This window comes from Dunckerocampus dactyliophorus, chromosome 5 (genome assembly GCF_027744805.1).
Source record: "Dunckerocampus dactyliophorus isolate RoL2022-P2 chromosome 5, RoL_Ddac_1.1, whole genome shotgun sequence".
NCBI classification, from domain to species: domain Eukaryota; kingdom Metazoa; phylum Chordata; class Actinopteri; order Syngnathiformes; family Syngnathidae; genus Dunckerocampus; species Dunckerocampus dactyliophorus.
In genome coordinates, this window is record NC_072823.1 from 23,703,974 (window position 1) to 23,725,248 (window position 21,275).

At 42.8% G+C, this 21,275-nt stretch overlaps 1 protein-coding gene across 7 annotated transcripts in view; it reads right to left on the minus strand.

Annotated features, from left to right (window-relative positions):
* lrrk2 (leucine-rich repeat kinase 2) overlaps nt 1-21,275 on the minus strand; it is a 38,986-nt gene that overhangs the window by 4,169 nt on the left and 13,542 nt on the right. For 3 of the 7 annotated variants that reach the window (XM_054776261.1, XM_054776259.1, XM_054776260.1), the window contains exons 8-44: nt 20,294-20,413; nt 19,235-19,395; nt 19,063-19,142; nt 18,156-18,262; nt 17,787-18,041; nt 17,361-17,488; nt 16,474-16,618; nt 16,247-16,386; nt 15,020-15,151; nt 14,760-14,930; nt 14,430-14,694; nt 14,172-14,357; nt 13,993-14,096; nt 13,742-13,805; nt 13,462-13,658; nt 13,126-13,376; nt 12,374-12,522; nt 11,912-12,005; nt 11,660-11,846; nt 11,402-11,583; nt 11,099-11,331; nt 10,893-11,020; nt 10,595-10,813; nt 10,283-10,484; nt 9,919-10,007; nt 9,602-9,789; nt 8,714-8,868; nt 8,441-8,587; nt 6,680-6,871; nt 6,465-6,611; nt 6,205-6,317; nt 5,952-6,142; nt 5,719-5,879; nt 5,369-5,539; nt 3,584-3,684; nt 3,307-3,519; nt 3,046-3,239 (exon numbers count right to left, since the gene is read on the minus strand). In XM_054776261.1, the coding sequence (XP_054632236.1) occupies nt 3,046-3,239; nt 3,307-3,519; nt 3,584-3,684; nt 5,369-5,539; nt 5,719-5,879; nt 5,952-6,142; nt 6,205-6,317; nt 6,465-6,611; nt 6,680-6,871; nt 8,441-8,587; nt 8,714-8,868; nt 9,602-9,789; nt 9,919-10,007; nt 10,283-10,484; nt 10,595-10,813; nt 10,893-11,020; nt 11,099-11,331; nt 11,402-11,583; nt 11,660-11,846; nt 11,912-12,005; nt 12,374-12,522; nt 13,126-13,376; nt 13,462-13,658; nt 13,742-13,805; nt 13,993-14,096; nt 14,172-14,357; nt 14,430-14,694; nt 14,760-14,930; nt 15,020-15,151; nt 16,247-16,386; nt 16,474-16,618; nt 17,361-17,488; nt 17,787-18,041; nt 18,156-18,262; nt 19,063-19,142; nt 19,235-19,395; nt 20,294-20,413 (5,962 nt within the window). Of the gene's footprint in view, nt 1-3,045; nt 3,240-3,306; nt 3,520-3,583; nt 3,685-5,368; nt 5,540-5,718; nt 5,880-5,951; nt 6,143-6,204; nt 6,318-6,464; nt 6,612-6,679; nt 6,872-8,440; nt 8,588-8,713; nt 8,869-9,601; nt 9,790-9,918; nt 10,008-10,282; nt 10,485-10,594; nt 10,814-10,892; nt 11,021-11,098; nt 11,332-11,401; nt 11,584-11,659; nt 11,847-11,911; nt 12,006-12,373; nt 12,523-13,125; nt 13,377-13,461; nt 13,659-13,741; nt 13,806-13,992; nt 14,097-14,171; nt 14,358-14,429; nt 14,695-14,759; nt 14,931-15,019; nt 15,152-16,246; nt 16,387-16,473; nt 16,619-17,360; nt 17,489-17,786; nt 18,042-18,155; nt 18,263-18,368; nt 18,413-19,062; nt 19,143-19,234; nt 19,396-20,293; nt 20,414-21,275 lie in introns of those variants that run through there. The other 4 variants (XM_054776265.1, XM_054776264.1, XM_054776263.1 and 1 more) reach the window with 2 other exon arrangements.

Genomic DNA, 21,275 nt, shown 5'->3' on the forward strand with positions numbered 1-21,275 from the left:
GAGAATACCCCATAGATTCTCAATGGGGTTTATGTCCGGTGAGTTGGCTGGCCAGTCAAGCACTGTGATGGCATGGGCATCAAACCAGGTTTTGGTGCTTCTGGCGGTATGGGCAGGGGCCAGGTCCTGCTGGAAGATGAAATCTGCATCTCCATACAGATCCTCAGCAGAAGGAATCATGAAGTCCTCTAAAACATTCTGGTAGACTGTTGCGCTGACCTTGGATTTAAGAAAGCAGAGTTTACCAACACCTGCACCGGACATTGCACCCCAAATCATGACAGACTGTGGATATTTCACACTGGACCTCAGGTAGCTTGGGTTCTGTTCCTCACCCGTCTTCCTCCAAACCCTTGGACCTTGATTCCCAAATGAAAGGCACACTTTACTTTCATGGGAAAAGAGGACCTTGGACCACTGGCCAACAGTCCACTCCTTCTTCTCCTTGGCCCAGAGGAGACGCTTCCTACGTTGGCTCAGGTTCAGAAGTGGCTTGACCCGAGGAACCCGACAGTTGTAGCCCATCTCCCGGATGCGTCTGAATGTGGTGGTTTTTGAAGCTGTGACTCCCGCCTCATTCCACTCTTTCTGGATCTCTGCCAGATTCTTGAATCTTCCCTGTTTGATAATCCGCTGAAGCCCACGGTCATCTCTTTTGCTGGTGCATCTTCTCCTGCCACATTTTGCCCTTCCTCTAGACTTTCCATTGATATGCTTGGACACAGCACTCTGTGAACAACCAGCCTCCTTAGCTATGAACTTTTGTGGCTTACCCATCCTATGGAGGGTATCAATGATGGTCTTCTGGCCAGTTGTCATGTCTGCAGTCTTCCCCACATTGAACCCAACTGAGACAACTGAACCAAACTGAAGCAATTTAATGACACCTGGGGAAGCCTGTGCAGGTGATTTGACTTTAGTCGATGATTAGTGTGTGACACTCAGTTTAAAACATTCATGCCCTGCAAAATTTGGGCTGATTTCTTCACAGTATTCTAATTTTTTGAATTCCTGTTTTCGTGGGTTTTATGAGCTGGAAGCCCAAATTATGTAAAAATAAACAAACACTTGAAATCGTTTAAATTGTGGGCCCTGAATCTATAATCTATGAAAGTTTAACTTTTTGAATGGAATTATGGAAATTAAACAACTTTTCCATGACATTAAAATTTTTTGGAAAGGGTCTGTACACATGAACGCACCGGCGATGGTGCGCAGGAATACCCGGAGGGAGAGAAATATAGGACGCCAAGCGTTTTTTGAGGTCTGATTTTTTTGAGAAGGCATTTTTCGGATGCAAATGTATTAATCGTTTGAACAAATTGTTTTGAGAAGCCAAAGTCTTGACTTAATTGTCCCCAGCAATTAAGCGGAACTACGTTCTTCATCATGGAAATCTGACCAGAACTGGACTTATAACCTCATGTCGAAAAATCCAAACTATCCCTTTAACACAAACCACTTTGGCCACATTTAGTCAAAAATTTGTAGGTTTCTTGCTTTGAGGCTGAACAATTATTCCCCTAAGTGTTTGAAGACGACGATTTGAACTGTGAAGAAAGGTGATTAAAAAAACAAATAGCGACAGCAACTTTGATACCAGATTCTTTTAGGACATTGTTCAGTTAGTGCTCAAACGCAATAGGGCTCTTGCAATAACAGAGCAATAATAATAATAATAATAATAATAATACATCTTATTTGTACAGCGCTTTTTAAGGTACTCAAAGACGCACTATAAAGCTACAAAACAAACAGAACAGAAAGGCATATTAAAATACAACAAACAGAACTAGAAACAAAACAAAGCAAAAATAAAAAGCTAAACATTAAATACAGTTTTAAATAGGTGGGTTTTGAGTGCTAGTGACAGCTTGAAGAAGACTGTTTTAAAGTGAGGAGAAACATGTCCTCATCTTGGCCAACACCCGCAATCGTGTGTCAGATATGGTTCTAAATTAATAGCTTTCTTGCTTGCAATAAGGCTAAACAATTATCTCCCTAAATGTTTGAATGCAATGTTTTTGTTTTTCTTTCTGTTGTTGACCGGAAAGAAGGTTCATGGCAAGAGCTCTGCTGTCGCTACTAGAGTTTGGATCCATTTCAACGCTTTCCAGACCACATGTCGGGATCACAAGATCAGAAGTGCTTGCTGACGACTTCGACTTGAGCTCGGACCGGTGAGAGGTACGGATTCCTTGAAATAAACAAGTTACAAGTGCAGGGAGCCGCTAGCAAGTCAAGCTAACCGGCTAACTGCTAAAATTCAAAACGGTTGCCTAGCAACAGTGCCACGCGAACTAGCTAAATGATACCGGCCCTGGAAATCCGGGTCCACAATCAAAAACCAGGCCAACTATGCCGTTGAATGAGACGGATATTATATTATATGGCGCCTTGAACGCTGTAATGAAAGACAAACTGGAAGTGCTACATCAGGAGACACCGCAAGCTCTAAAAACTCTATCAGCCTCACGGGGAGCTTCTATGTGATCCTTGACGAGGTCTCTGCTTTCGCTGACCTTCACTTGCGAAATGCCCCTTTTTCGCGACTGGAGTTCGTCACGGCTCCCGCCATGAACAATAAATATAATGTTTGCAAATTTACCGTTCACTTTCACAAAACGAACAACATACAACAAAATTACAAACAATACAGAACATATTTTGGCAAAGTTGATAAATCATGTCAGTGACGCTTTAAAGCTAAATAATTATCTCCCTAAAAGTCGGAAAACGATGGCTTTAGCTTTTAAGAAGAAGAACTTGGATCCCAGATAGCTTCAGGACATTGGTCAGTTAGGCCTCAAAATCAATAGGAATGTTGCACCGACAGAGAACAATAGTGAGTGACAGCTTGATGAAGGCTGCTTTAAAGTGAGAAGAAACACCCTCATCTTTGGTGAACAATGATCCCTCTTAAAGTTTCAAGATGCTGGCTCTAACTGTTAAGAGAGGTGATTTTAAAAATCAAGAGGGTTCTTGCACCGACATGGAACGATAATGAGTGACAGTTTGAAAAAGGCTGCTTTGAAATGGACTTACTGGCATGGGGGGTACACGTGGAAGTAAAGCGAGGTGACGGCATCGCTGACACTCTGCAGGCAGTACCACATGGACGCATCTCGGGCACTCATCACCACCAGCGAGCCGGACTGTGTGCCGGCCACCAGCCAATCACAAGCCTCGCTGGGGATTTGGACAGTGACGAGACACAGGACGGGACTGGTGTCGACGTCCTGTCATGAAAAGGTTAAGTAGTGCTTATAGTGTTGTAACGGTGCGTGTATGAGGTATGTGAGGTACCTGCGTGGTGACCATGTTGGAGTCCAGGTCCACGGCCGTGACGGTGCCCGTCCTCTGGGTGCTGCTGCCTCCTCCCAGCCAGGCGGTGCGGGTGCTCACCGGCCCGTCACAGCCAGGAGAAGTAAGAGTCAAGCACTCGGCGTTGATGGCTCTGGGAAGCAGCAGCTCCCTCATCAGACACAACATCTCACCTGAATTCAGCCTGTCAAACACCTGCCAGCAAACACACAAACATCAAACCTTCGTGGTCCTAAATCTGCTCTTTAGGGGTCCAAACCTGGGCAGACGTGGGTCGATCCTGAGGGTTTTGTCTCAAGCAGTCCTTCATCAGAGCCTGGAAGCCGGGCCAAGGAGAACAGCCGTGGTGTTTCACCGGATCTGCTCATGAAATTCATCATTCAGTAGATGCACTTTATTGCATGTTCTTACACTTGTCATTTTATCATACATTTACATTGTTTCATTTTACTAAATAAATAATAAACAATCATTATATATATATATATATATATTCATTTTATTGACAATTAAACGAAATTAACAGAAATGTTTTTTGTTTTTTAGACGGTATTGCATCCAACCAGAATAATGAACATTGAACAAACTTATGCCATCCAAACCATCCAGAGAGGAAAAGTCATGTGTGAGTTGGTCTTTCAAAGCCATGATGTACGTCTTTGCATCATTTGGCCACTTGATGGCACTGTTGGCTCACAGTTCCCTGTCTCCCTCTGCAACCAAATGGCTGTTCATGCTTTGATTGATTGTCTTTTTTTTTTTTCTACCAATAGGGAGGTGGTGTCACGTTTCATTGCATGTTTAGTTTCACTTTGAAAGCAGCACTTCCTGCACTGAAACGGCTTACAATTAAGAAGTATGTTACAGTATATATCTTATCAATAATGAATGTTTTTTATTTCCCAAATATGCCGAGGGCTAATGAAAAATCGAGCTGGGGTATAAAAATGGCCCCCAGGCTGCACGTTGGACACCCCTGGTGTAATAAGATATTTGGCATATTTTGACATTTCAATTCCTCACAAATGTGAATAAAAAACATAAGAATCCAATGTGTTCCAGGATACAAGGCAGAGGAACATGAACCTTCTAGAGCAGGGGTGTCCAAACTTTTTCCAGCGAGGGCCACGTACTGAAAAATGAAAGGATGCCACTTTGGGGCCACTTTGATGTTTTTTTAAAGCAACCCATGTGGATATGCTAAAAAGTTATACTTGTATATTGTATTTTAAAAAAATGCATTTCAGTCTTGTGCTATATGTGGAAAAAATATATGATTACTATGAACTTCGGTCTTTGCGCTTTTTTTTTTTTTTTTACATTTTTGCTGGGTTTTTTCCATATTTTGATTCTTCCCCCCCCCCCCCCCCCCCAACATAGTTGTCCAAAAAATTACAACTTTAATTTGCTTTGTTTGCGTCTCAAAATATTATGACAAAAAACATTTTTCTTCAATATTTGAACTCTACGCTACTAAAATGACATTATTTTTCCTCATATTTTCTAGTTTATTCTTGTAAAATCTGTTTTTTTTTTTCATTTTCCAACTGTTTCAACTTTTTCATTTAAATTTTCTTTCTTCGTAATTATGACTTTATTTCCATAATATTTTGACTTTATTCTCATAATGTTCTAACTTTTTACGCAACCTAATTTTCCAATAATTACAACTTTACTCAATGCTTTGTTTGTTTTTCCATAACATTACAACTTTTAAAAAAGGAAATAATGTCCTATTTCTTTAATATTTCAACTTTATGCTAGTAAAATGACATTATTTCTCTTCATAATATTTTGAATTTATTCAGATTTTTCAATTTTTGCTGTTTTTTTTTTTTTTTTTTAAGTTTTCTTGTTAAATTTTATATTGAGAATGTGCCACGGACCAATAAAAAAACCTCCATGGACCGCAAATGGCCCCTCGGCCGCACCTTGGGCCATCTGTTGAGAGGTTGAGACATGAGAGGCATGGTAGACTAGGACCAATCAAACAAAATACGACAAATGACGAGTTTAAGGACAAGAACCATACGTGGATGCTCACCTGGTAGCTTGCCCTGCACGGCCACCTCGTCAAACTCGCTGGGGAACTTCATGCCCTCTGAGATGCGCTCACCGCAGGTCAGGAGGTCATAGAGAAGAAGTCCAAAGGAGAAGACATCAGCTTGCTGGTTGTAGGTGACGTTACCTCTAGCGACCTCTGGTGCCCGGAAACCTGCACAACCAGCAGGAAGCAGCTTTGTTCATACGGCGGAGGCAGTTTACGTCGACTTGAGACTTTGCCCAGAGACATGAGGCGAGTGGATGATGATAAAGGCCAACTTAAGTGGGTTCCACTGTATTGTGAAAGCATAGTGTCATGGAGGGAGGTGTGAAGTTCAGGTGGTATCTAACCTGGCGTGCCTTCAGAACTGCGGACCCCCATGCTGCAACAGTACTGAGCGATACCATAGTCGGTGATCTTGGCGATGATCTCAGAGTCGGTCTTCAGGTTGAACAGTAGAACATTGTGAGGCTTCAGATCGCGGTAGATGATCATGGCCGAGTGAAGGTACCTGATTGAAGAGAGCATATCTTCTCAGAACCTTGTCACAACTAAGTGAGACCAGAACTGGACCAATGTATACCTAAGACCATCAGCGACATGCAGAGCGATCCTGTGCTGGAGCTTCCTGTTCAGGCTGCCCTTCTTCTGTTGGAAAAGTGAGTCCAGGGAGCCTCGCATGGCCAGTTCCATCACCAGAACATGCGGAGCTGAGCCGGCGGCTAGCAGGCCCACCAGGCTAGGGTGGCGGAGGCGACCCAGAACCACCAGCTCCTGGAGGAGCATGTGGTGTGTGAGCTGTTACATTGTCTACTCCATGTTTCCATTGGGTTTACCTGTCTGAGGAGCCTGTAGATGTAAAGTTCAGACGCATGCTTGTTGAATAACTTCACAGCAACGTCTTCATTTTTGTAGATGCCTCGATACACTGTCCCAAAGCCACCATCACCTGTTATTAGAAGTCATACATACAGTATAGCACATTAAATACACTCGCTGGCCGTACAAATGGATGAGAGCTGGAGCTTTCTAATATTTTGAGCAACAGAATAAATATGGATACTGGGTATTGGGTCACGCACGGACTTCATCTCACCCAGTAGGTTTGCTTTGGAGAGGTCCACATGCAGCTCCTCACTGTCCAGGATTGTTCCAGAAGGCTGGTCACTGAGCACCAGGTCTGGAGCGATCTGAGAGATGGGAATCGTGCAGTGAGGGTCCTCCGGGTTGACCAACAGGAAATCTGACGGGATAAGAGTTTCACTAGCTCATGTTATGACATGTTTGTGTTGTTTTTAATGTGCACTGTACCTTGGTCAAAATAGGTAAAAAGATCCTCCAGCAACATCTTGCTCCACTCCTGGCCATCCTCAAAGCTGTAGAGAGCCCACTTCTTCAGAAGAGCCTCCCCACTGCCATGCACATCTGTGTTCAGGAGGCCTGGAAACCACTCCTCCAGCAGGGAATCCACCTGGTCCACCACCTGACCCAGCATAACCCGCCCTAGGGAGGGGAGGAAAGAGATTGACGGCAGCTGAGCTGTCCAGATCCAAACCATCTTGTTCCCGTTGCATCATTGTATTAATACGGTATGAAAAATGCATAGAAAATGTGAATAATATAAAAACCTATATACAATATCAAAAATTCAAAAAATAAATCTACATATGATTTAAAAAAAAATTATATTCAATATAAAAAAATAAGGTGAAGATGTATAGGATATGTGGAAAATTATTAAAAATGGATAAACAGTATGAAAAATCTTTAGAAATGTATAGAAAATGTGACTAGCAATGATGTAGAACTGATGTAGAAATGTAGAACTATATACAATATGAAAAACTTTTTAAAAAAAATCTAGAAAACGCATATGATGAAAAATATATATTCACAATATAAAAAATAATGTGAGCAAAAATGAAAAATGTACAGTATATACAGTAAGAAAAAATGTATTGAAAAATAATAAATAGCAATGATTAAAGAACGCATACACCAAATGAAAAATAATGTAAAAAAATATAGAAAATGTGAATTATGGTGAAAAAAAAGTATATTCAATATGAAAAACAATATGGGAAAAAAAATATGGGAATGATAAAAATGTATACACGATATGAAAAAAATGACAAAAATGTGTAGAAAATGTCAATAATGTCAATAAATTTAGGAACATTAATGCAAACAATGTATGGAAAACGTGAATAGTAATGATGAAATATTAAAAATTGATATACTGTATTGAACAATTCTTAAAAATGCATAAAAAATGTGAATAATGATGACAAAATTTAAATATGGTCTAAAAAACAATGTAAAAAACATATCGAAAAAGTAAATAATATGCTGAAAAATGTATACAGTATGAAAAAAAGTACGGTTGTTCGATAATATCGCCCACCGATCATTTTCGGCCCGATATTGACATCCATCCATCCATCCATCCATCCGAATACATGTACTTACTTTCATAAAACACCTTTTTACAAAGAAATTTAAGCTAATGCCTTTCGTTTATACATTCACACGGGCACTAATATACTTATATACTTACTTACACTAACATACAGTTAAGCACCAAAAACAATGTATTTGATCTTCTCAGATGGCTAAGATAAGAACTTTATTGATCCCATTGAGTAGTTTTAATGCAATGAAATAAGAATATAAAATAAGAACATGAAAGTCATCAATGAAAATAATAATCAGCAAATTCATGTATTTTAAACAATACCCCTTTCACTAAAAATAAATGTAATCTTTCCAAAAATAACACAATTCAAGGCACAAGAAACACAAATGCATTCTTGTATATAGAATATGTAATTCATTAAATATCTACTCAGAGATGAGTGGGGTAGCCAACAAAACAACTGTACTCATTTAAGAGTATTGTTACTTTGGAACAATTGTACTCAAGAAAAAGATATGTGTTACACATTGGTATCGGTTGATATTGGACTTGGAAATTGAGAGTTGGACAATATCCGCATATCGGTTATTGGCAAAAAAGCCAATATCAGACATCCCTAAAAAAAAAAAAAAAAAATAGAAGAAGTGATTTTTCACCTTTACTCGAAGAGGGTACAGTGATCCTAACCACGCTGGAGGTGTCTTCCTGCTGTGAGGAAGCCTCCACCAGGCAGTAAGCCTCCGTCGACCAGCTCAGGTACACACCTTGACTCCAGCACATTCTTTCAGGCTGAGACGCTTTCTCTGGAAAACACACACACACACACACACACACACACACACACACACACACACACACACAGAAGGTTACTAGACCCGTTGAAGGTGGCATTATGATGGAAGTATGATGGATGAGTGTGTGTGTGTCACCTCTTCCGTAGAGCAAGTAAGCAGAAACTTCCAGCAAGCGGCTGATCTGGCGTGACCAGTAATCCATAGGGAAGTAAGGCATCTCATACAGACGCACAATCAACTCAGAGTTTTCACAGTGAGGCAGCACAATGTGTGGCTTGTGCTTCGGCAAACTGTACAAAAGGAAATGAGCCTTTTCACATAATATGAAAACAAGCTCTTCGGATTTAGATTTGATTGGATTTTGGAGGTTTATTTTGAACATGTTAAAATGTTTGCAAAACACAATGCTTGTCTAAATTTGGAATAAAATCCAATCACATCACAATTTTACACTTACCCTACATAGTTTAACATGTCTAAAAAGGAGTAGGAAGAAGCGTTTTTCAACTTTATTTTATCTATTTTTTTAACCCTGGGTATTTTTTTTTACTTAAAAAAAATTGCTTCAATTGGTTTATTTTTTTTCCAGTCCAACCTGACATGTTTTTTCATTTTGACATCATGAATTAACACATTAGGCCTAAAATCATCAAAAGTCATCAAAAATGTATTGATTTTTTGTGTAAAAATGTCTAATGTGTAATGAACCCTTCTTATAACTTCTGTAAAAATGGTAAAAAAAATTATAAAAAGTATAAGATAAAGGAAAAAGGAAAAAGTAACATGTACATATTTATCAACCAATAGTTAAATGTAGTCCAACAGTTACTATAATAGTGTAGCACAATGTGTCCCATTCCAAACACATTTCATGTAATACAAAGCAGTTGTATACCACTGCCGTCTACAACCACAATAACAAACATAAGGTTAAATTCTTGCATTATTATCTTTGTAATAACAGGACTTTTCTCATCAGACCCCGTACCTAATGTATCGTCTAGTGCCGTGTTTAGTGACTACCTGCCGGGGATGAGCAGCTGGTCGTTGCCAAGGGGCAGAGCTATCTGAAACTTCTCCAGCAGTTTGAAGTATTGTTTCATGTGACTTGCGGGGAAACATTTGGTCTCCAGAAGACACTTTTCCACCATGCAGCGCTGAGCGACGCCTTGAGGATGCTCCCAGGAGCCAGGAGCCTTCGGGATGACTTTCTGCAAAGAAGACCTTTACTGACTAAAGACTAAAGATTACTGAAATAAAACAAAGTTAATTTACCTGTGCAAAACTTAAGACCGTGTCTATATTAGGAATATGTTAAAATTATGTTTTTAGCCAAAAACCTGCGAGAGAACGTTGCACAGCCACTGTGGGTCAATGAAGTAGAGCTCCTGAAGGTGGAGAGCGGGATCATCAAAGTGCAGTAGGACCCCTGTAGACACAACCAAATGAAACAACAATGGAAAAAAATATTTTATCACGTGAAACCAAAAAAACTTGTCACATATTTAATGTTTTGCTACGTTGATTAATGATCACTAAGGTGTCAAAGGTTGTGTCCTTTATAATTTCGTTGACTGTTTTTTCAATGTTATTTTGACTGTTACTTTCTATTTTTTTTTACCCATTTTATTTGGTTGAGTCAGAACCTACCGCTGGAGGACGCCAAAGTTCAGTTTTATTAGCAGCCTAAAAAAGTAAACTGACCTGCTTCACTGAGGAAGTGGATGGCGTGTGGAAGTTCTGCCTCCTCTAGTGGCAGCTGACTCTCCTGGATCAGTGTCAGCAGCTGCTGCCGTTTGAGGACGGGGAACTCTGGAGGAACCCTGGTCCTTTGCTGAAGAAGCCTGCGCTCCAGCTCCACGTAGCTGTCTGGAATCAGCTGGCCCATCACAGGCTGGCCCTGGATCTGCGGGAGGGAGACAGGTTGAGAAGTTGGGTTTAGAAAGTGGGAAGGGCGGAGGAATGTTGCAGCTTTTAGAAAGTGGGAAGGGCGGAGGAATGTTGCAGCTGAGCCACCTTAAAGCTGGTGACCTCCTTGGCGATGGCCTTGCGCAGCCTGCTGATGGCGTCTGAGTCCTCGCAGGCCGAGACGGTGTGGTAGTCCTGGATGGTCGGGAAGCCCTGGTGGTTGAGCAGCTCCTCTCGGATCTTGCAGAGGCAAGCCTGGAAGGCCGAATCCTCACTCATGTCCAAGTGTGTTCCCACCAAGATGACCGGCGAGAGCGGCGCAACGGCCTGAAGACAAAGAAACATTTCAAACATTCGAGATTCACAAGAAAGACATCTGCTATAAAGCTTTAAAAAAAAAATCCACCTTGATGTTGAAGAGCCACGGTTTGAGCTGGTCCACCTGCTCAGCTCCTTTGCTGAGGTCATGCACCACCAGGTAGAGCGCTCTGGAGGACAGAAAGTGAGGCTGCGAACCACACAACTCCTCGCCATCTGAGGGGGCGGAGTAATAAAAAAACCTGTTGACCACTGGTTGAACAAGTCACATCACCACGCCTTTGTAGTTTGTACTTGACCAACTTGAGAAGTCCCACACGTTCAGCACCATCTTCTTCTTGTCCCGTTCCCTGATGGTCCAGTCATGGACTTCCATGCCCCCCAGAGCCCGTTTGGAGTCAGTCTGCGTACGCTTCATCTTCATCAGCTGCTGTATCAGGCTGGTCTTCCCACTGCCAGCGTGTCCCACCACGATGAGCTTCATGCGGTAGTACGGCACCGCCTTCTTCAGACGCTGCTGCAGGAACCTGCCAGGAGGAGGAAGTTACTTACGTTCAGCTACTCCTTTAAACAAGCAGCAGGTTCTTCGCTCCTGACCTGACTATGTCTTTGGTCTTGGTTCCGATCAGTTTGAGGTCCAGCTGGAGTCGCAGGCCGTCCAGCGGGAGGTCCCACAGTCGGCCCAGCCTGCCCATCTCATCAGGCAAGGAGCGCAGGCCAGCGTTCCGGCTCACATCCAAGGAAGTGAGACCCTCCAACAGACCCACCAGTGCAGGGATCTGACCAGCGATGCAAACAAACATCGGAATTTGGATCGGCTTCATTTGCTGCGGTGCTGCTCAACATTCAGCCCACCTCAGTCAGCTTGTTGTTGCTCAAGTGAAGTTTCTCAAGTCTGGCCCATTTGTGGACCGGTCCGCTTAAGTCCAGAACGCTGATGTTGTTCTGACTGAACATCAGCTCTCTTAGGTTGCTGGAAGCCCACAAGCCTGGGCCGGGCAGGACTGCGATGCTGTTGGTCCTCATGTCCACAGATCTCAGGCTGTTAAAAATGAAGGGTTTTATCACACAATTGCAGAACGGAACACTTTTAAAGTGGACACTCACTTTGGGAGCTCAAGTATGGCCTCAGAAACACAAGTGAAATTGTTGTTGGCCAGTTTCAGCGTGGTGATCTTTGGCGGTAGCTCTGACAGAGAACCTGGGGGAACGAGTAAGTAAGAACTGATTGGGTCACTCAAAGTGTGCTGCATTTAAAAGGGGCCCTATCATACATTTGGATCCGACCCTCAGCCCCTGACCAATCGCAACAGTTTAGGCGTGGTTCGGGGAGGAGGCTGCAGAATCCAAGCAATTCAAACAAGAGGAGAAGAATATTTATGGAGATATTTATGGAGTATTTTAGTAAAATGAACTACTAAAAGTAAATTTATATAGTATTGTGGGGTTAGGGTTAGAGTTAGGGGGTTACGGTTAGAACTATAGTTTCCCACTGGGATCCAATATAATTCTACAAGCAGAACAGGGCCCCTTCCCTACTAAGTCATTTTTAAAAAATGCATTACTCACAGATTTTGTTGGAGGAGGCATTGAGGACTTCCAGCTTGGGGCAGCCTGTCAGGAAGTCAGGAGAAACGCTCACCACAGCATTCTTGCTCACGTCAAGCAGTTTGATCTCAGGGAGATACGGCGACGTGCAGAGCTCGGTGATGCTGTTTCTGAAGATCACAATGAGAGTCAGCAGAGATCAGAGATACCGTCCACCCTAATTAATAAAGACAGCAACAGGTACATTTATGCCAAAGAAGGATAAACCCACACGAATCAGACAAGTAAGAAAATGACTAAAGTGATAAAAATGAACAAATGCAAATCAGACATTGCTTTGAATTGTGGTTCAAGAGAACATGTCGACAGGTATTTTGGTCATGAGCAAACTACCCCAGCTCGTTAGTAGTAGTTTGATGGGTGCCTTTCATTCATTTGATAAGAACCGATCCTTTCAAATTATCCTTCATGATGGTTGCGGTGTATGAGCTGCTTAGACCGTGCAAGCAGCCAATGTTCATCAGCATTTCTCCACTTTTCTTTACTTTTCGCTTTTACTTTCCTTTTCTTTGACGTACTGCTATCAGAAGAGTCTGTCTCACGCATGGGAGAGATACGGAAAAACAGTGTAGCGATGGACAACAACGTATTTTTCCGACCACGTTTTCTCCACCTGTGTATTCTTCTGCCATGCGCACGTAATTAGTTGTCTCCACTTCACTTTCATTTTCCTTGACGCACTGGGTATATACACTATTAATACACTGCCCTACCCTTCCATGAGCAGCTCCTCCAGGTTCTCAGTGGCCCAGCCCAGCTCGTGGGGGAAGGTGGTCAGCTTGTTGAAGGACAAGTTGAACTGCTGCAGCGAGGGGCAGGCTACGGCGGGGTCGAAAGTGAGATGTGGGCCGACACAGTTGCGTGAGATGTTGAGTGTGGAGAGCTCGGGCAAAGCCAGCAGCTCCACCGGCACCGACCGAAGCTGGTTCCCTTGCAGGTCCAGCCGGGTCAAGCTGATCAAACTCTGCACCAAATAAGAGCTGAAACATTAGATTCAATGCTAACTGCGAATATTTGGGAGATGGTACATATTCAGGAAGGTCTGACACCTGACACAGCACAGACGGAAACTCCAGCAGGATATTGTGGCTCAGATCCAGTCTTTGCAGGTGAGCTATCTGCTGCTGAACCAAGCCATGGTCCATCAGGCAAGACAGAGAATCCAGCTCGTTTCCCGACAGGTCCAGGAGGCGGATCCTCTCCTTCTCTGTGGGCAGCACAGACGCGCTCTCCAGAGACCCCAAAGCTGAAGAGGGAGGAGGGACACTCCAAAGGTTAGCTTTTCTTACTTGTTAGCTCATGAGTAGCTTATGAGTGGGATAACTTTACTTCTTTGGTTTCTTCTACATCTCCTGTGTGCAGACTCCGCGTGCTCACTCTCTGTTGGACCACTCTGAAAATAAAATGTTAAAAACACATCAGTAATGCGCAGTGACCCCCTCCCCACATAGTCGCTACTGGCCATTCACGTCTCCGCAAACAAAAAATTTGACAGGTGGTCTTGAAGTGGAACTCCCATGAATAGTGGGATCTACTCTAATTCATAAAAAAGTTAGAAAAGGGAGAGGGAGTGGTGGTACCTCTGCACTGGCATGTCTGTGACGTCCCTGCTTCCTTTTGAAGGAGCCCCCACTCAGTTCCTCTGTGGAGTAATTGCGGGGTACCCCCGTCAGTGAATCACTCCCTAGAAAAGAAAAGACTTAGAAGAGGTAGTCATTACCAGTTTACATCGCGCCGTGTGTCCGAAGATGACCCCCACCATCACTCTCCATTTCGTCAAGGAAGAGGCCTTCATCCAGGGAGACGAAGCTGAAACTTGAATCATCGCTCTCGTCAGAAATGTAGCCAGACGTCACAAAGGGATCACCCAAAGACCTGAGAGGACCACCTGAGGTCTTGGAGCTCTGTAAAGAGTGAATGTAACGGGCCAAGCTCGTTCCTTTACCTTGGAGACAAACAAATGACATCAAGAAACACTCTGTAGTTTGTTGAAGAGAAGACGTTCGATCCTCCTCACTATTGCTGTAACGCAGACTGTGCGATCTGCCTCGCACGACCAGTAGCGGGGAGAGCCAGGAAGCGTCCAGGCGGCCCAAGCGGAAGCCCCCAAGGCACAGGGCGTTGTTGTTGAGGTCCAGGCCCAGACGACCCAGCAGCTGGATGACTGTGGGCCCGTCTCCCCGCTTCACGCTCACCACCAGAGCCCGGCGAAGGTGCTGCTCGTGGGCGCCTTGACTAAGCAGCAGCTCCACCAGCTCCAGAGGTCCTCCTTTTTCACACACCTAAGAAACACGTCAACATTACCAATAAACACCTTTAAAAGCACATTCCTCCCTGGTCTACAAACCTGGTAAATGAGAGACTCAGTCTTGATCTTCTTGTTGATGTCGGCCCCAAGCTCGATAAGACACTCGGCCATCACAGTGTCTCCATCCTCGCATGCCTTCTCCAGCATGCTGTAGTGCAGCTCGGGGTTGGAGCACATTTTGGACAGAGCCAAGCACACAGATCTACGCAGCTGAGGGCACACACAGACATAGGCAGTGGATTTAAGTGTCAAAACTGCCACTCTGATTCGGGGAGTGTGGTGTAGGAGGTCTCCCATACTGGGTTCCTGCCATGGTCAGAAATCTCAGACTCTCGGAGATGCAGGAAAATTTGCCTGTCAAAGTCTTCTCTCTGAAGCTCAATGGCCGCTTCTGAGCAGACGTCTAGCATCCTCAACGCCACCTGGAAACACTACACAGACGAAGAGTGGTTAGCAATGCTGCCTCACTGCAAGAAGGTGCTACTGTAGGTTGGATTTTTACATTGTTGGTTCTCTCCGGGCATTTACCCTCACAGTACAAAATGTACGTTAGGGCATACTCGCACTAGGCCACTTCACTTAACTAAATCACTGAAACGCACCCAGGCGTGGTCTAGGGCTCGGCACGATTCCATGCACACACACACACACACACACACCATAGCGGAGTCATAGAATGACTGTGTTGCAGAATCTAAATGATAAACAACACAATTTATAATGGAAATAAAATACAAACAAACACTCAAAATTATCCAAAAGTCAAACCATTAGCATGGATGCTCACACGCAATTCCATTCGTGTGTGTAATAAAGATGTTTTATGTCATTCATGCAATCATTGCTCTCACAAAAATGAATGATCATGGAAACCTTGCACCAAATAAATCAGAACGGCCCCAAGTCAGACAAATTCCACAAAGTCATAAAAATTGCAGTAATAAAGCAAAGGAAAACATGTCTTTTAATTTGCGTGCTCAGCGCTACTTTGCGCAAAATAAATAATCAGAACAACTTGAAAAAGAGACTGGAAATAAGTCATATAATTCAGTGAAACAACAAAATACAACATGCCATTTAATTAATGTAATCTCCCCCTTGCAAGTCATTAATGACAGCAGCCACTTTGCACCAAATAATTAGAGTGACTTGAAATAATATTGTAAATAATCCAGAAATTCAGAGAAATCCCAGTCATACAGCAAAATAGAACATGTCATGTAATAACGCGATCGCCCATCTCTAATCAGAATGACTTGAAAAAAGACTGGAAATATTCCACAAAATCATGTAAATTGCAGTACTACAGCAGAATACAACATGCCATTTAGTAAATCCGGTCTCTCCTTGCCAGTAATTAATGACAGCAGCCACCGCACGCAAAAGAACAAATCAAAATGACGTGAAATAAGACAAAGTCAGAGAAATGGCTTCGTGTGAGTCTGCCCGTAAATTCACAAGCAACATTGGGGTTCATACTTCATCAAGTAATCAACTGATATTTGAGGTTTTCTAACGCTAGTCACCTTCAACAGCAAGTCATAATCCTCCTTGTACTGGCTCAGTGACGTGACCAGGACCGAGGCCAGGACTGGAACAATCATCCTGGACAGCTTCTTCTTGGATACGAGGTAGGTGAGTAAACTCAGGCCCCAGTAGTGTATCTCTTCAGGATGTTTAGAATAAAACTAATCAGCAATTTGCTCAGCATTAGAGCAATAAAGGTGTGATTATGTGGTCATGAAGGTCACACCTCGCTCCTGTGGGAACATCTGCAAGGTATGTAGCACTGTGTCGATCGCCCCCTGCTGGCAAAGCAGGTCCACTGCACCAGAGCAGTCAGCCAGGACGAAGAGAACTTTCAAGCCACACACTTGGATGGTTGGACAACTGATGAACTATATGGAGATACACAAAATATTGTCGATGTAACGCTCCTCCATGTGTGGCCATTCATATTTCCTGCATCGGTACCACAGCAAGAATGTAAAAACTGATTAGTAACACTACTAAATATAGTGTGTGTATGACAAGGAAAAAAGAATAAATAATCTAAGTGTGAAGTACTGTTCTAAAAATGGACAGCATGACGATGTTGATCTGTGAGGGCGGGTGGAAGAAGCAATCACATTTCATTAGTGAGAGTAGATCAGCTGACAAAGAAAGACCATTTTATCATCCTGATGTTGGCCTTACTGAATATGCCACTGAGTTGTTTACGCAAAGAATGAATGAAGTCTTTTTTTTTCATGATGTAACGCTTTATAACTTTACATGCCTGCTGAATGTGACTGGGGGCTTCCAAGTAACGGCAGAGTGCTTTTATGCTCTACTTTTTTTTTTAATTACAGGATGCATGATTCACATTCCTACGTCGGCGATCTATGTGGCCTCACGCTTCTGAGAAAAAAGTTAACAAAAAAGAACAAGGACATGGTCCTTCCTCAGTGGAGCACCATGCAACTATGTATTCTTCCACACATAACTAGTTCTCTTTTCCTTTTTGTACAGTATTACTAATATAAGGGAGTGCGTATAGTGCGTAACTACAAAAAGTCAGAACACGAGGACTGCCTCTACAGCAATCCCAGCGTTGACATTCGTGATGAAAAAGTGGGACTCTCTGTATGGTGTTTGTACCCTGTTGAGAACCTCCAGGTAGACGGTGTGCGCTCCTTCCACCACACACTGGTTCTTCAGGACCTTCAGTGACACATCGGCCATGTCGGGGTCAGCCACAGAGAGGCCGTGCTCCCGTAAGCTCCGGTCTGGCAATCATAAAGACAGAGACACAGCCAGATACTCTGTTATAAAACATTAATGTGATTAGCCGAGGAGCAGGAAACGCTAATTACATTTTGATGCACATTCAAGTCAAGCCTTTTTTTTGGCTACTCGGCTGAACTAACAAGTTTAACATGCTGCACTGGCATGTTTCTAACACAAGAAGTGCATCAATGTCAACCACTTGGATTCAATGTAATTACACGAAACGAATAGGTGATAGTGAACGTACTGTACATACTTTTAAGAACTACAAAAAAAGAGTTTTAGACTAGACAGTACCGGGACAGAGGAAGACCAGGCTGGCCTGCAGAGCCTCCAGCTGCACCTCAGATTGGAAGTTGTGGATCTTCATGATGCTGATGATCTGACTCATGGCCATGTTGAGCTCATCCAGGCTGGCCGTCCTCCCCTGGAAGAGGAGGCTGAGCAGTCTGCAGGCGCTGATGGAGACTTCCACAGAGGCCGAGTGTTTCTTCATCATCTCCACCAGGTTGACATGGAGGCCGCTGGCCAGCAGCATGGAGCGCATCTTAGCTAGGAGAGGAATACAGCAACATATGATGAGCGCATCTATGTGCAGACATACAAGCTAGCAGTATGTTTGCAAATAATCGTGCGAGTGCTGCCAGGAAGTATCACCCTATTTACCGTTTCGTGTGACCAGTGTGGCGATGGCGCTGGTGGCGGCCTCAAACACACCAGGGGAGGAGGAATGGAGCAGCATGGCCGCCATCATCTGTCTATGAACTGGAGTCCTGAGAAGACACACAATCTGGACCATCAAGAGACACTTCTGTCCCAAATCCAATGTGGCGAGACACTACAGCCTCGGTTCCCAAACAATTAGTGTCTGACACTCACAATTACAAGTGCGCCTGAACGCCTGAATGGAGCAGAAAGGAGCGTGAAGTTGTTTGCTCTGTCTGTATCATAAGGAAAAATAAGTATGTTTGAGAAAGAATTACAACAAAGTTGTAATTTGGGGAAAATTAGGTTGGGAAAAATCTTATAATATAATATTATGGGAATAAAGTCATAATATTACAAAAAGAAAATTTCAGAAGAAATAATACGCTTTTTCAGCTATATCATAAAAGCAATTTTTTTTTCTTGAAATATATATACAGTGGTGTGAAGAAGTGTTTGTACCCTTCCTGATTTCTTATTTTTATTATTTTTATCTTTTGTTTGTCAAATCCAAACCTACATGGCCCTACCCACTTGTTCACACAGGGCCATGTAAGTTTGGATTTTTTTTTCTCCCTTAGTAAATAAATTTTCATTTAAAAAGTACTTTTTGTGTTCAGTTGTTTTGTCATTGACTAAATATTTAAATTTGTTTGATGATCTGACACATTTAAGTGGGTTTGCAAAATATCAAAGTGTCCCTTGCTTCCTGTCTTTTTTTCACTGGCCCTCGCTGGAAAAAGTTAGGATACCCCTGCACTACAGTACATGAGCAAAAGAGTAGAAGATGTTATTTTCTTCACTTTTCACTCCTTTTAAGTGGAATGTTTGTCCATATAGCATATTATTTAATAAAGACTCACTGTACCTGTCATCTTGCTCCTCTCCTGGATGAGCGCTTCCAGCTCCATGCACCATCAGACTGTGAATGGCCCAGCATGCAGCTTCCTGAAGATGTTAAAACAGTTTGATGTGTTTGAATGTTCATGAGGTCAACTCTTGGCTGTACATTGTGGTCTAGGCTTCCCATCTGGGCTGACCTGAACAGCTGGTTCTGCAGCATGGAGATCCAGCGCTGTGCAGCAGGCCTCCATCCAGTCAAGGTTCATGTCCTCCACTTGCTCTGAACCCCTGTTCTCCTCCTCCTCGCCTTCCTCCAGGCCCTGCTCAGCCACGGTCCTGCTATGGACCATGGTGGCCGCTAGCACATGACACAAAGCACGCTGTTATCATCAGTGTGATTATTATATAATAGATATACGTTGTATGTACATAGCTGTAAAATTGTCATACACGCTGCCGCATGTGCTTGAGTATCTTTTTTTCAGGATTAAAAAGACAAACAGGCCGTTTAAGGGTTTAAGGACGTATTTTGCTCATGTATGTACTAATATGACCCATGACAACTGTCTGTGCTCTAAAAAAAGAGCATATATAGTTGAACCTTGGTTAGCGTACATCCCAGTTAGCGTGTTTTTCCAGTTAATGTTGAAAATGTGCAAGTTGTTAAATATTATTTTACATACTGCGTGAGTCTGACTGTGTTCCTTATGTATTTTTAATCACAAAATGTCCTTGTTAACAGCCCATTAGCTTGCTAATACACGTAAACAGGAACAGGAAGTCAGCTCCATCGCCCACCTATGATGTCATCAGCAGTTGACAGAGTAGTTCTTTGCTAACTAACAGAGTTAAGCCACAAGTCTATGCTTTTCTTTTGATCACAGCTGCAAAATAACCCACAATGTTGGCAAAGAAAGTTGCAAGGGCCAACATTTTGATAAAGTAGGTGAGAAACACTACTGAATTCAAGAAATAACTCATAGCAAAACATGATGGTGGTGTCCGTGTGGATCTTGCTGTCGCATTGCTGTCTTTGTCAACAATCATGTTTTCAATCAAGGTAAAAGTGACGTTAAATGTTCATTTATCCCTTTCATTCATCATTTTACATTGTGAAGTGTTTTCTGCATGTAAAACTATACAGTATTTGTAAAACTATAAAAACATGTTTTGTGTTAACTGTACTTTTATGGCTATTGGCTCAAATGAATTATGTGTGTGTATGTGTGTGTGTGTGTGTGTGTGTGTGTCCTCACTGAGGTCTGACAGGCAGGAGAGGGCGGCGGCTTGCAACTCGGCATTGCGGGGGAAAGTCCGACAGGCTCTCACCGCAACCCTCGCTACGCCATTGAGAACCAGGATGTTGTAGTAGCTCTCTGTGTGACGACAAACAAATAGAAAATAAAAAAAGCCTGACTCATTCACAGTGACCTCGCTAATCTTCACCCGCCAACTGTGTGTCAACACAGAAGATTATCACAGTGAACGCCATCCAAACACAGAAGTCCCAATAGAGACAGCTGATCTCTTTGGTAAACACCGTTATCATTACACTGACTAAGTTATTAATTTACAGACACGCAATCTGCTAATCTTTTTTTTTATGAACTTTGTAAGATCAATGAGTCGACAAAATTTGACCAATAAAAAGTATTAAAAATATGTAAAACCCATAAGAAGCAAACGCTTTAAATATCCCAACATGCATCCTATACAGCTTTGTGCTGCACTTGAACTCATCAAGTTCCTTAAAGTTTGTAAAACCATTCCAGTTATTATTATGCAGTATAACCTACACAGGTGAACTTAACTTGACCTTCTCTAAACTTTAGAATGCACATGTCAAAACTGTAATATTTCAGTACTTATTGGACAATTTGCTGTTCTCTAGCAAGGAACTCGGCGGCAAATAATTTGTAAAAATTAGAATGCCTTTCTGTAGGGGTGTCACGATACACCCAGCTTGCAAGACAAGACGATACACTGTACAATGTTAGGGTCACGAGCATGAGACTATTTTAACCTTACTTTTAAGAAAACTGTGAAAAAATATAGGGCTGGACAAGCAGACTTTTTTTTATTTAACTGAGTCACAAAACAATGCAGGTACATCTTGAAATGTTGTATAACAGTCAGGTTTAGGGTTGAGGCTGTCAAGTGCTTTACCCCCGGTGTGCAGAGACGTGGCGGCGGCTTGCGGAAAGATGAATAACTTTAATGAAGCACGAACAGGTGCAG